Source organism: Emys orbicularis, chromosome 22 (genome assembly GCF_028017835.1).
Source record: "Emys orbicularis isolate rEmyOrb1 chromosome 22, rEmyOrb1.hap1, whole genome shotgun sequence".
NCBI lineage: Eukaryota > Metazoa > Chordata > Testudines > Emydidae > Emys > Emys orbicularis.
Window position 1 is genome coordinate 12015654 of NC_088704.1, and position 14387 is coordinate 12030040.

At 44.4% G+C, this 14387-nt stretch overlaps 1 protein-coding gene across 1 annotated transcript in view; it reads left to right on the forward strand.

Moving 5' to 3' along the window:
* The window catches only part of MTOR (mechanistic target of rapamycin kinase), a 102947-nt gene that overhangs the window by 68046 nt on the left and 20514 nt on the right, over positions 1–14387 (forward strand). The window contains exons 25-30 of the mRNA XM_065421433.1: positions 2197–2297; positions 4355–4470; positions 6477–6554; positions 7153–7260; positions 10123–10248; positions 11194–11325. Of these exons, the coding sequence (XP_065277505.1) occupies positions 2197–2297; positions 4355–4470; positions 6477–6554; positions 7153–7260; positions 10123–10248; positions 11194–11325 (661 nt within the window). The remainder of the gene's footprint in view (positions 1–2196; positions 2298–4354; positions 4471–6476; positions 6555–7152; positions 7261–10122; positions 10249–11193; positions 11326–14387) is intronic.

A 14387-nucleotide genomic window follows, 5' to 3' on the forward strand; every position in this document is an offset into this window, starting at 1 on the left:
TGCTTCCCTACACTTGGGAGAGATTTATTCTGAAAGATTTTGTTTTTCTATAGGAGCTATAAACCCCTGTATCTGTTGGCATATTCTGCAGGAAGGGAGGTAATCCCAGTGTTCTGACTTGCATTCAACCTTTCCTGATGTACAAGAGACCAACCCTCTGTCCAGATAATGTTCGATATGTGTACTGGGTGTCCTGACAGCACAGGAAATGCCCTGCGGCCCATTTGATATGCAGGCAGTGTTACTGGAATCCCAGCCATTCTGTCCTATGGTTACATTTCACATGGCTGCTTAAGTAATGCTCCCCTTACTGTTGCTGTTTTGGCAAGGGGGTGCGGGAAGGAAGTCAGACCCAATATTTGAAGACTTTAGTGCTGGAGAGATATGGGAGGAAACTGTGTTCCTGGAGAGGATGTAATAGCAAGAGCCTGGTCATTCCATGATCTAGTTCTCCAGAATCAAAAATGATTCTCTTCTGTGTAATTGGCTACACTGAAGCAAGATGCAGAGAGAGATTGCAACACCTCCACAGGTGGTAGTTTTTTAGTATCAGATAAAAGTCTAGAGAAGTTTGAGACTCGTCATGTAATTGCATTTGGCGTGTGAGTTTAACAGCTCACTGCTTTGTTTTATTTCCTTACTAAAGAACTGTATATAAAATCATAGTGTATTCCTGTTCACAATTTAGAACAGCTCCTATTGCCCATCTTCTTCTTTCCTGGCTGTACACTTCTAGTTCTGTTTAGTAAGATTTTTCCTAAACAGTGCAGCTTGCAGCTAAGTTTCTTTTAACTTCACAAGGTCTGCTGGGAAGGAAGCAACAGGGCCTATTTCTGCATCAAAGAGGTCACTTATGTCACTATCAAACAAAGTAAATATTTCATATAACCCAACAGTGCCACTGTCGTGCGGCCACCTCCTTCCCACTGACCATAATGTCACAATCCCAAGGTGGAGGATTTAGTGCCGTATTCAACTTGGGCTGCTGTCTGTCTTCTGGTGTAGTGCTGAACTATTTGTGCTGCTTGTTTCTGCTTGACAGTTCCTCTGGAATTGATGCTGCACCATGCTGTCGTTCTCAGCATGCTGTGCAGTGAACATTTGAAAGTGCAGCCAAGGCAGGCCTAGCCACTTATCTCCTGGTATAATTATGTCTGCAAGAGCCATGCTTCTGTATTAGCTCAGATTGGATACTGATTCACTGCTGCTGCTGTTTTTTCCTGGACCATTAAGCTGTCAGTATGACTCTCTTGCCTGTGGCAACTCATCCATTCTCGTGTTGACTAATTCATCTTCCTCACTGGGACTAGAGACTAGCAATGAGAAGGCAAGTTGGTCTCCCTCATAGTTAACAGCTGCTTTGTTGCTACAGACTTTCCAGGCTGAGAAATACTGAACTTGCAACACCCAGAATAATTGGTGTGATCAACAACACATTCCAGGTTGATGAAAGCATCTTGGAGGTTCCCCTCTACTAGAGGTGAAGATTGGAGAGTCCCCTTTAAGAACCCATTGAGACAAGTCCTCATCCTTATTGACTGTAACTGTGATTGTGTAGCTGCACTTTTTGAAGCATGCAGACCGCATAGTGTGTTTATCCAAAGTGTGTTTAACAAAGCCGGGAGCCAGGAACTGTGCAGAACCCATTCATCACAGGTGTCCTTTTTACTGAAGTTTCCAAAGAAGTACTAAATGTTCCTTGCTTTAAGCATGTGGGTTATGAATTCTGGATTTAATGTAATACCCTGTTCTAGGCTGAAACTGACAGCTCCGTTTTTTAAATAATTTTTGACTGGTTTAGATTAGATGTTCTTGAGCTGTTTTGAGGTTAAATTAACTCCTCATTGACCAAACCACATTATGTCTGTGGACTTGCCAAAAGGGAAGCGGTAAACCCCCTTCTTCTCCTCTATGTAAAAAAGGATTGATGGGGGTAGGCCAGTAAAAACTCTAGGTGTAAGATTGTTCTTATTCCCTAGAAGCTATTAAAACATTTTAAAAACTGAGTTGTCAGCGCCATCCTAGAACAGGGTGTTACATTAAATCCAGAAAACACGACCCGCCTGCTTAAAACAAGGGGCATTTAGAACTTCTTTGAAACCTCAGTACAAGGGACACCTTGGAAGGTGGCTGTCACACAAAGCAAAACCCATTGAGGAGGTTTTCACTAACCTGAAACTGAATTATTCCTCCCAGGGGGCAGCTTCATCAGCAGTGCTGTGAAAAGTGGACGCTGGTAAATGATGAAACTCAAGCCAAGATGGCTAGGATGGCTGCTGCTGCTGCTTGGGGCTTAGGTAAGGTATGCCTTCCAGCTGTGCTTGAGGGATGGTGTAAGTTAGCAATTCAGGAATGAGTTCAGGGGTGTAATTTACATCTTTTAAGAAGTCTGAATCACAAGATAAGAGAGAACCTATAGAGCGGGGGCAAGCTTATTAATAGGGTTACATGAAATAATAAAATCAACGAGGAGTCCTTGTGGCACCTTAGAGACTAACCCATTTATTTGGGCATAAGCTTTTGTGGTCTAGAACCCACTTCATCAGATGCATATAAATAATGAAGGTCATTTAATGTTCAAGCCCACAATGAAACCTGCTATGCAAAAGCTGCCAATGCACTCTTAGGTAATTAAGAGGTACCTTTTGAGGGTGTAATAATAATAAACAGATGGATTAATATAGTACCCTTTGACCTCTGCTGACTATAACAGGGTTCAAAAAAGAACTAGATAAATTCACGGAGGATAGGTCCATCAATGGCGCTTAGCCAGGATGGGCAGGGATCGTGTCCCTAGCCTCTGTTTGCCAGAAACTGGGAATGAGCAACAGGGGATGAATCACTTGATCATTACCTGTTCTGTTCATTCCCTCTGGGGCACCTGTCGGAAGACAGGATACTGGGTCTGACCCAGTATGGCCATTCTTATGTTCTTAGGTTCATAAGTTTCAAATCTAATGTAGTTTGTACATGAAATGAGCATGATGTGATTTCACTAGTTTGTGAACAACAGAAAAACTGCAAAGCCATCCATTCCGTAACTATTTTGACAGGATGTTATCACACGAGAAGCCCCTGAGTGGAACAGTTCTGTAAACAGGTCTTGTTTGAGATGCATCAGTGGAAAGAGGTGGGGATAGCTTGCATAGCACATGCCTGCTGTCTGCCTAGCTCCATCCAATGAGAGTAAACTTCCTCTTTTGTGAAACCCCAAAATGCAGCCAAACATTCCCGAAAGTTTCCTCCGCAAGAGCCCAATGTTAATGTTGCAGCTGTTTTATCACAAAGAATACAAGAACTTTGCCTACCAAAATTAAACCCTGCCTTGTAAAACCACCCACGTTACAGTTTGCTGAACCTGTTAATGAAGTCACTTGTCCCTTCTGAAGACAGATTACTGTAGTGCTTGCCTTGATGTCTGTGTTTTCACTGGGAGAGAAGTGAAAATTTATCCATTTGAAGCAACTGCACTACTTGATGCCTGTATAGAAAAACACATGGAGCATTGTGCCACAAGTGGGTCCTCTATTTCATTAATGCAGAGCCCCTAAAGCCGTCACCTCTAGCTCTCAACATAAATACTGCCTTCCTGGAAGAGCCTGGTGGCCCATCTAATCCAGTGTCCTGTCTCCAGTTGTAACCAGTGCCAGATGCTTCAGAGGAAGTCTTAGAACCCCTGTGATATCTCTATGTGTGTAATGCTACACAGTGGGAGAAATAGCTTCCGATCCGTTCGTTCCTTGAAGCAGAGCTGATAGCTCTTGTAATTTTTCCTTGTTAGTGTAATGTAGATAGTACTCTTCTTCATATACATTACAAAATTTGCTAGGCTGATCAACAGTATCCTGGAGTAGCAGGTTCCTCAGGGTAACTGCACGGTGCAATAAAAAAATCCTTTTCATCTTTTAGATTTGTTGCCTTTTTAATTTCCTGAACTATTTTTTTTCTGGTGTTATGGGCTAGGGTAAATAAGAGTGCCCACCTGGCCTGCTCTGTGCCACTCGTTGGAGTAGAATCCTCTCTATCTATATAAAAGGGGAACATCAAGTTGGTTCAAGCTTTTCAATGCAAATGCTACATGGGGGCAGGGGGAATATAAGTGAGTTTTGGATAATGCGGGATTTCAGATAAGTGAGGTCTTTCTGTAGTTCCCTCAGCCATCCCAAGGCAGCTACTTTAAAGAACAGTATGTAAAACCTCACATGGTGCCTTTGGACTCCAAATTAGTCACTTGGCCGGGATCCAATAGCACTGTGATTCTAACCACTGTAGTCTGTGCTTAACACTGGAGTCTAGTTCTAGCACGGTGTCAGAGAGGGCTATGGCATCAGCCAGCGTGTCCGTGTCTCTGCAGGTCAGTGGGATAGCATGGAGGAATATACTTGCATGATCCCAAGGGACACCCATGATGGTGCCTTCTACAGGGCCGTGCTGGCACTGCATCAAGACCTCTTCTCATTGGCTCAACAAGTAAGTATCTTCCTTCATGACTTTGCTTCTGTAAATAAAGGATTGTGTCTCCTTCCATGCAGCAATGGAGCCGGTTTGAAAGCGGTTAGCCATAACTCATTAAACTGCGAATAACGTCTTTCAAGTTGAAACTCTGATCCCTGACGGCTCAGTTTGTTGTGTGTTTCCATGAATACTGCACTCGCTGTGTAGAGACACGTTAGCCCAAGAGTTGTCTTCGTCGTACTCCGGTTTCTGTTCTATTGTGTCCTCTTGGCGGGTGGAGGGAAGTCATGGGACACATCCTGTCTGGGAAATTATTCTGCAAAAGACAGCATTCAGTGAAGGGCACTGATGGCTAGAGACGTGAACAACAGTATCTCCTTGTCAGTCTGTGCATTCTTGGGTTTGCCGAGCCTTTTCAGAGTAATGTTAACGAATGCCAGATGCTGCAACTGATGCATACTTTCTGGTTTAGGTGCATGGCCCATCTTTACCTTCTTGTGCATCTCCTGTACCCGATCTTCCTTGCAGCTGTGAGGAGTCTTTGTAATCCTGAGGGTACGTCTACACTGCAATTAGAGGTGTGACTGCAGCAAGTGGAGACGTACATAACCTAGTTTTGACCTAGCTAGCTCCAATAACAATAGCAGTGAAACTGGCAGCACGAGCTGGGTGGGGTTACACAACCCATTCTGCCACCGGGCTGCTGTGACTTCCCTGCTATTGTTGTTTGAGCCAGCTAGGTCAAAGCTAGCTTGGGTATGTCTGCACATCCTGCAGCCGCAACTCTGATTGTAGTGTAGCTGTACCCTTAGATTGAGACGAGGCATAAGGGGAAGGAAAGATTCTGCTGAACAGAGCCCTGTTGGTCTGAGTGCATCTTTGTCAGACATAATTCACGGGGAACGTCATCCCTTTGCAGGTGTGAAACATGTAGATTACTTTCCAAGGAAACTTGTGTAGGATTTCTCAGAATTCTGGGCTGACTTGCAGAATTCGATAAAGGAGCGATCCAATCTGCCCTGGCAGAACACGTGCATATCTCGAGTGATATGCACAAGAAAATGAGCCGAGTGTTTAATGGACTAGGGTTTGTAATTAACCTTTAACATTTTGAAAGGGAAAAGTTACAGATGAGAGATTATATAATGAATGGCACCAGAGCAGGACCTTGTTTCATGCACTCAGAGTGTCTTATTTGTACTGAGATGTGTGGGGTTTGCAGGGTCTATAACATTCGTAAGAAGTTACTGGGGCACGTAGAACTGTGAAGTCCATCTAAGGCCATGTCTACACTAGCACTTATGTCAACAAAACTTTTGTTGCTCAGGAGTGTGAAAAAAACCACCTCCCTGAGTGAGACAAGTTTTGCTGCCATAAACACTTGTGTGCACAGTGCTGTCGGTGGGAGACATTCTCCCAACATAGCTACCGCCACTTGTTGAGCTGGTTTTATGATGTCGATGGGAGCACTCTCTCCCGTCAGCAGAATGCGGCTACACAAGTGGTGTTACAGTGGTACAGCTGTGCCACTGTAAGCTTGTAAATGTAGACATGGCCTTAGTAACTGCACGTTATCAAAGAACCAAAGCTCCTGAGGCTTTTCTGTAACTGGTTGTTTCACACTTATTACCAAAATCCCAACTCCTCCGTCCCTTACTCAGTGTTACAGTTGGACTTTGCAAGGACACTGGGGTCAAAAGCACGGCAAACACTGGTGACGCAGTCTATGTATGAGGGACTTTAGCAAATCCAAACTTCCATGGACAGGACCCACGTTTAGATTATAAATGCAAGTCCCAATTTTTTCCCCATACTCGCCATTGGATTCTCCAGTTTTCTGTTAGTTTCCATTTCAGAGCTAATCCTCCCTATAGGTGACTCTCCTTTTCTGGTGCCTGGCAGAGTTTGGGGTGGCTCCAACCTTCCTTGTGGGAGAATTGAGAGTGGACAGTTGAGTGTTGGTGTGAACTGTCACTGTCTTTGGACAAGGCACAACACTGAAGTCTCAACTTCCGTTTCAGTGCATTGACAAGGCCAGAGACCTGCTAGATGCTGAGCTGACCGCCATGGCAGGAGAGAGTTACAGTCGGGCCTATGGGGTGAGTATCTGACCTGCAGCCTTCGTGTTAGTTTAGGTTATTTATGTAAGCTCAGGGCTTCCTGACTACATTTGTATATCAAATATAAAGGCCTGTGGAGGCCACACGGACCCACAAACTAAATGGCTCTTGTATGTGGGGATTGTGGCTTTTTAGAAAAGGGTCTGAATCCACTGAGAAGCAGAGTGGGCAAAATGTGTCTGACTAAACACCGGGACTCAGCACCCCACTACCAACCCTTACCTCTGCCCCGGTCAAGTTTTGTGGTTAGTTCTGTCTCCGTGTGGAAAAGCTCATCTTTCACTTCTTCACACCCCAGTGGAAAGTCCTCCTTAAGGTCAAAGTTTAGAAGCATTGTGTGGGAGGCTCAGGCTCAAGTGAAGATGGAGATGAAATTCCCTGCAGTTCCCTCCACAAATCAGAATTGGGGGTTTTGTTGCAGCAGTTTGAGGAAACCTAGAAGACAGTGGATTATCAAGATACCTGAAAGGCAACTGCCTGTTCTTTCCCCCTTGGTCAGTAGATAAACCCAAGTGCTGATCTTTAGTCATGGACTCACTGTGCATTGATTGGGATGGAATGTGATTGTTTCATTCAGGCTATGGTATCCTGCCAGATGCTATCAGAGCTGGAAGAGGTGATCCAGTATAAACTTGTACCAGAACGACGCGAGATCATCCGCCAGATATGGTGGGAGCGACTGCAGGTAAATCTGCTATAAACCTCTGTATACCTTCTGCCGGTGGCATGGACGCTCACGCAGTGCGCACCCAAAGCTCCCATTGATGTCTGTTAGAATTGTGAGTGCTCAGCACTTCTGACAATCAGACCCTGTCTCCCTCCCTCCTCCCCCATTGGAGCATGCACAACAACCTGCTTTCTCTCTTCTTTACAGACATGTCCTAAGCAAGTTCTCAACATGTATTTAATGCCTCTGGCCACTGCAATGGTGTACATGCTCATTTTAAAGCCTGACACAGGAACTTTCAAATGTGCCTGCTCCAAAGCAGGTTCTAAAGAGATCTGAGTGGAGTAGAGGTTTTAGTGAAACCTGCAGGGCCACTTGTCCAAATGTTCTGTCTAGCTTGCGGGTGCTAGCGTAGTACACTTCTCGGCTCCTCTTCTTTCATTTGCATGTCTGCATGTTAAATATAAATGAATATTCATGATGGAATGATTGGGATGAGTAATACTGAGAAACAGGACGCTGCATCAGTGTGCAAAGAGGCATAGAAATGTCCTGTATGCAGTGGTGTTGCAGCCATGTTGGTCCCAGTATGTTAGATAGACAAGATGAATGAGGTAATATCCGTTGCTGGGATATTACCTCACTCACCTTGTCTCTCTAATAGAAATTTCCTGGCATTTTAGGTCACCTTATCCACCACACCTGGGCAGTGCACGATTGTTCCCCTACTATTCTCCATTGATTTGTCCTGTCCACTTTTTTAAGTGCCCCAAGCAATGGAGCTTTCCCCAATTCCACTGGAAAGCTAATGCATCTTTTGCCTAGAGAGCATAACCCCAAGACACGTCTCAGGACTTAAGACCACCTAAATATTTTGAGTGGGTATCCTTTCTGGAGGGAGCTTTTCTGTGAGAGGGAGGGCCTGTACGTGAAGTAACACATGCAGTACCTTCTAGCACTGTCCAGAGAGTTGTTCCTCGCAGGGGAACAAATTATAGTTAGAATGAAGTGTATAAACTGCATTGGACTTCAGTGTTCCATCTGGAGAGAGAATTCTCTCACTGCTATACAGGCCCCCACACTGAAGGGTGTTTACCTGTTGCTACTGTGAACATTTCAGCTATTTAGGGAGCTGTGACAATGCTTTTTGCTTCCAAACTGCATTCTTGTCTGGAAAAGCTGAGAACATTCCTCTGGAGAGGAGAGGCTGAGTGTGATGGGGAGAGTAATGCCTATGAGTACAGCTGTTTATGGTCCTGAAAACAGTACATACAGTTCTTGTACATTTTATAGTGTCTTAATAATAATTATAAAATGCCTGTTTAGATGATTTGGTGGAAGATTGATTTGGGCATTAGGGAGGGCTGCATGGAACAGACTTTTCTGTCTAATTTGCGTGCACCCAGTTTTGAAAAGTCAGTGGGGTACTTAGCTATTTAATCAGAGATGAGAAGACCTTCTTTTTTCCCTTGGTATGAGATTTTCCCTTCAAGATCGCGTGCTAATTGAGCATTTGACTTGCCTGCAAAGAAGCAGATTTGTGTTGCTGCTTCCAGATAGAATCCCTTGCTGTCACAAAGTTGTGCTTGTCTCCAGTGGGCACGGTCTACCATAGATCTCTGGGATGGATTTAAGTCTAAGTCAGTCCTGCATCCCCCTAAACTTCAGAGGCCTCTTAAAGACTTATTTATCCCACCCTTGAAGAACTTGATCAACCCAGTCAGCCCAAGCCCCAGTGGGTGGCCAGTAGCAATCAGATATGTGCACCATGACCCGCAATTTTGCATCTGAGGCTTGGTCTACACTACAGAGTTAGGTCGGTGTAAGGCAGCTTACGACTACTGAACTCTGTAAGTGTCTACACTGCAACGTTGCTCCCACCAATGTAAGTCGCCCACTATGCCGACGTAATAACTCCACCGCCGAAGAGGCGTAGTGCGTAGGTCGATGTCGTTAGTGCGACACACTGCGTTACTTACATCACCTGGTGGCTGTCAGCCTCGTGCAGGGCTCACAGCTGGAGGTCCCCTTCTCGCTACCCTGGGGCTCACAGTTGGAGCCTGGCAGCCCCAGGGCAAGAGGGCTCCAACTGTGAGCTGACAGAGGGGGCATACTGTGGACATGAACCACTGCAGTAATTACCACGGTGGCTGTACTACGACCTAATTTTGTAGTGTAGACAAGACCCAACTCTCTGGACGCACCCTCCAGCTTCAGGGCCAGATCCTGTCTCATCTGCTCTGTTGGACTTGAAGCTATTGTGGCACTCAGCACAGGTAGACAGTAACCAGACAACGCCTGCTCTAGCAGCTTAGCAGCTGGCAATTCAATTTCTGGCAGAGTGTCAACTAAATCACTTCAGCGTCTGTAAAAACCAGCAACAAGGAGGGGAAGGAAAAGGGCAATAACAAAAATATCTCTTGGCCGCTTTCAGAACTTTTTTGTTTTTGTATCTTCTGATATTGGAACTAGTCACTGTTGAAACCAAAAATAAAGTTCGAAGCTGGGTTCGGAAACGTTGTGAAACCCTTGCCTTGTTGTTTTGACAGGGCAGAAGTAACTGCTCTGCTTTTGGATCTGTGTCTGCTGTAAAAGGTCGCTCTCCTGTTTTCCATTAGAGAATGTCATTAGACTTGGAGCAACCAGCTGGCATCTAATGAGGTTCTGACTATTGAGTATGAGGCTCAGGGACTTACCCTCATTCACACATAGCAATGTTAAGAATGCAGCCAGTTAGTGCCATGTCTCTGTCTGCTGTGAAGTATGGGGACAGCAGTCACTTTAATCTTGGGGAGAGGCTCTTTGGTTATGGAGGGAATGGAGGAATGGTCCCAGTGGAAAAGAAACATTAATAGGTTCTGTCTGCACTTCTTTTCCCAGGGCTGCCAGCGCATTGTAGAGGACTGGCAGAGAATACTTATGGTCCGGTCTCTCGTTGTCAACCCCCACGAGGACATGAGAACTTGGCTCAAGTATGCCAGCCTATGTGGCAAGAGTGGGAGACTGGTGAGTCAGAGGATTGTGGGAAACCACTGTCATCAGGGGGCAAATAGTCATCCTAAGAGAGACTTACAGACGAGTTCTGTTCCCATGCTGGGTCTGAAAACTTTAATGTAATAGTGTTAGTATTATTAATGCTTGGCTCTTACTTTGCACTTTCCATCATATCTAGATAGTTATGTTAGTATCATTGTTACGCTCCTAGTTTGGGCAGTAACCTCAATAATATTTATTACCAAAAAGATACCTAGACCACAAAGAATTCCCACTCTTTATTGGCTACTGATGTGAAAACATAACATGTAGGGCCAGGAGAAAACATATGGTCTGTTGTGGGGAGGGGGTGGTTGTCCTTGTAAATACAGGAAATAGTAATCAGGCTGCTGGAGTATGTATCTCTCCATAACCCTCAGTACAGATAACAGCGGTAGCAGTTCACTCTTACGTTTTACCAAACCGCATCCCTCTCCCCTGTGTATCGATACAGTTGCTTACTACTTTCTGACAACTTGTTCCATGTCCCAGGTGGCCTTTGAGCACAGAAGCTTATTCTAAATTGCTTCAAAGCCAGTGTTCTCTGCCTCAATCCATAACCTCTAGTTTGACAGTTATTGTGAACTGGGTTCTATGCTGAGAATACTGGTGTAACTGATGAAATACTAACACTAGGTACGCGGCGAGACTGTGTGACCTGGGGCTACTTCTCCACAGTGACCATGCAGAATTGTGAAATCAGACGTTATGTATGAAACTCACATGGGCATACAGTGGAAGTGTAGCCGTGCACAGCTGCACTTTCTGCATGACGTGACCTGCCTATGTCCCCCTGAGTATGGAGAAGCAATGTCACTTTACGCGGTTGTCATTAGAGACTGTTATGAACAAGGGACTGTAGAGGTGAGAGTAAGCATGTTATAACCTGTTTTTTTTTTTCTTTGCCATTCTTTCAAGGCTTTGGCCCACAAGACACTTGTACTACTCCTGGGAGTAGACCCATCTCGACAGCTGGATCACCCATTGCCAACTGTTCATCCCCAAGTGACTTATGCCTACATGAAACACATGTGGAAGAGTGCCCGCAAGGTACATGTTATTTAGAACCTCGGAATCCTTTCCACTCTCAGTTGCTCTGTTTTCAGTTTCTTGCGGTGTCATAGCCACTAGCTCTCAAGTCCCCAAGGAACAAAACCAGGCTTCAGCTGATGATGTTAATGATTTTACCCAAAAAAAGGCAAATAAATCATTTTATTTTTTTTAATTTGGTAAAATCTTTTTCAAGACTTATTAAAAATCCTAAAGGAGCACAGAGGATCTAAACCCAATTTGCTCTCTTTTGATTTCAAGTCCCCAAAATAAATCAGCAGCAGTTTCCTGAGAGGCGTAAAGAAGCATCAGCGGTAGATAGGATGCCCTTGCCAGGGTTTTTACCTACTTGCTGATGTATGGTGTGCTCCCAGCCACCCCATCACAAGGATACTGAAATTGCCATCTCCCAAATCATGCCCATTTGTGCCCACCTGGCTATCCCCTGGTCAGGGCTATAGGCTGACAGAGCGAAGGAGCTTGTCATCACCACAAGCTGCCCCAGAATCATGGTCTCAGTCACACGTGTACCCCACGGTGATGGCCAGTAAAAAAAGCAAGAAAACTAGTTGCAACCTCAATAAAGAAAAGGCAAAATAGATTTTTGTGATGGGTATGGCTGAAAACATTCAACAGATGAAAACATCCAACCGAGAGGCAGCTGGAAAGTACCCAGGGCTTTGTCAGGAGAACAACTTGGTTGTGAGGAGCCTGGGATGAATGTTCTAACATTGCAACACAGAAAGAGTTTACATACTCAAATCCAGTAAACTCTAGATGGGATGACTTCTCTTTTTTTAATATACATTAAAGCCTCTGTTTATTCTCAAATGTTCTACCACATCTTTTTCAGTTTTTCTGTCGTTGGGCTTGCCAGCTCTGGGACCGTGCCATTTGCAAGCACTTAGCCTAACCCTCTTCCGTTAAATGTAAAAAGCATAAGGAGCTGCCTGTGTGTAGAACAGTGTGCACCAGAGCGGTCTCCTACTCTATTCAATAAATGCCATGAGGTATCTCCATGGTATCATTCTCTGTCATACCTCCAGGTATATCTCCTCTCCACTGACTGCCTATATAAGGGAAGGGGGACCTCGGATTAATGCTTTTAAGTCTTCTACTTGATCTGTGATGGAGAAAGAGGGTGCTTGGTAGGCAAGATGTGAGGGACAGTTGTAGTGAGCAGCATGAAAGAAGGTGTGCACCGAGTAAGAGAAGCAGCTGGAGAAAGGATTGTGTGGCGTATGAAAGAGGAAAAAGAGGGCATGAGAGCACAGGAAGAAGCTGAGACAAGATTATGCAGGGTCATGAGAGCAAGGCTCTTCGGTATGACACAATAGAAGAAGACAGTGAAGATTGAAGGAGAGGGAGGACAGGGGTCAGACACACACCCTCCAATATCTGAGCTGCTCTCTTTCTTTATTGCATTATATAGCCTCTTTGGTGCAGGGGCTATGCCTCTCTGTTTCTAGTTTGTAAAGCTCTGTGTGTATTTATAGTGCTGGTTAAGCAATACCTCATCCCCAGGACAGTATTCGAACTGCATGTAAGGTTCAGCATTGGTTGTGAGCTCTGTTCTGCTTGGAGACAGGGACCCATGACTATTAAATAGGCTCTTTGCACACCTTTTAAATGTAAGTGCTTGATTTTTGAAATGCAGGCTAGAGCTGCAGCACTGTCATAGCAGAAGCCAGGTTACAATGTGACAGGGACTGCAATCTAGAAAATGTGGATGCCTGTGTTTCATCTGGACAAAACACTGAAAATGTGGGAACATTTTTGTATTGCTGGGGGATGGACTACGTGATCGAATGGTGGTTGTTTTTTTATTATATATCTGTGAAATAGAATGCATGCAGACATATGGCTGTTTTTAGAACATTATGTGGCCAGGCATGTAACCTTGATGTGGGACCCTGTATGACTTTTAGTGCGGATCTGTAGTTGTAGAAGGCTGAGTTTTCTCCTGCCACGCTCAGGTTTGGAATAAGTCATAACTTGCCTGAAACTTGCTCTGTTGTTAGCTATCTACTTCTAACTTGACACCTCCCAAATCCACTGAAAGACAAAATGAGGTCTAGATGGTGAGCTTCCACTCTGCACCTTTAGACTAATATTAGCCTTTCTCAGAGATGTGGTGTAGTGAGAGAATAAACCCCACAGAGCCTCTCCAAACAAAGACTTTTGCCAACCACTGCAGGCCAAAGAGATTCCTCCCACTACAAAACTGCACATTGATTTATAAATCCACTTGTTTAAATAAACTGCCCACTTTGATACTCGGGAGTACATTGCCTTAGAATTCATGTCAATTGAAACAGAAGAGTTTTATTCTGTATAGTGACATGAGGAAGCAGATTGCCAGGCATGGGTAGGAATGGGAGGTTGGGAGCATCAGGTTTTTAAAAGTATGTCTTCACCCATTTTAGATAAACCTTAGTTACATTCAGCAGAAGAGTACTACCAGTTTACTGGCAGATATTTAATGGGGATGGGTATCTTATTAACCACATAAAGATCCCTCTGCTATCCCTGTGTTCGGATTAGCAGCATGACAATTTTCCATGTTCTGCCTCTCGGTTAAAACTCTTTTTTTCCTGCTTAGTGATTGAATTCAGCATGCTGAAAAATAAGGTTGACATTTGCACTGAGCTGATGAGTCATTCCAATTCAGGTGTCTCCTGTCTCACCCTCTTAAATAGCTCCGTTAATGAGAAAAATGCTCATTCCCATAGACAGAAGAGAAACAAATTGGCCTCTTAATAGCACATTGTGCAGTTCCTGACCTGAAGTGACCTTTTAGATTTCAAGGGCTTTAGCTTTAATCGCTTCCAGTGGAGCGCAGACACCTCTTTTGACATTTAACTTCAATTTTTCTTGCTTTTAATTTTTTTCATTGAGTTGAAAGTATTTTTTCCCAAATCTTGCTATCAGGAGCTGCTTCCACACTAAACTCTCTCTAACCCATCCGAAAAAGAGCCATGTGCTGTTCCATGAGGCTTCCAAAACAACCTGCAGACAAGTCTGGACCTTTCAACTAGTTAAAGATCTAAAATACTTCAGGA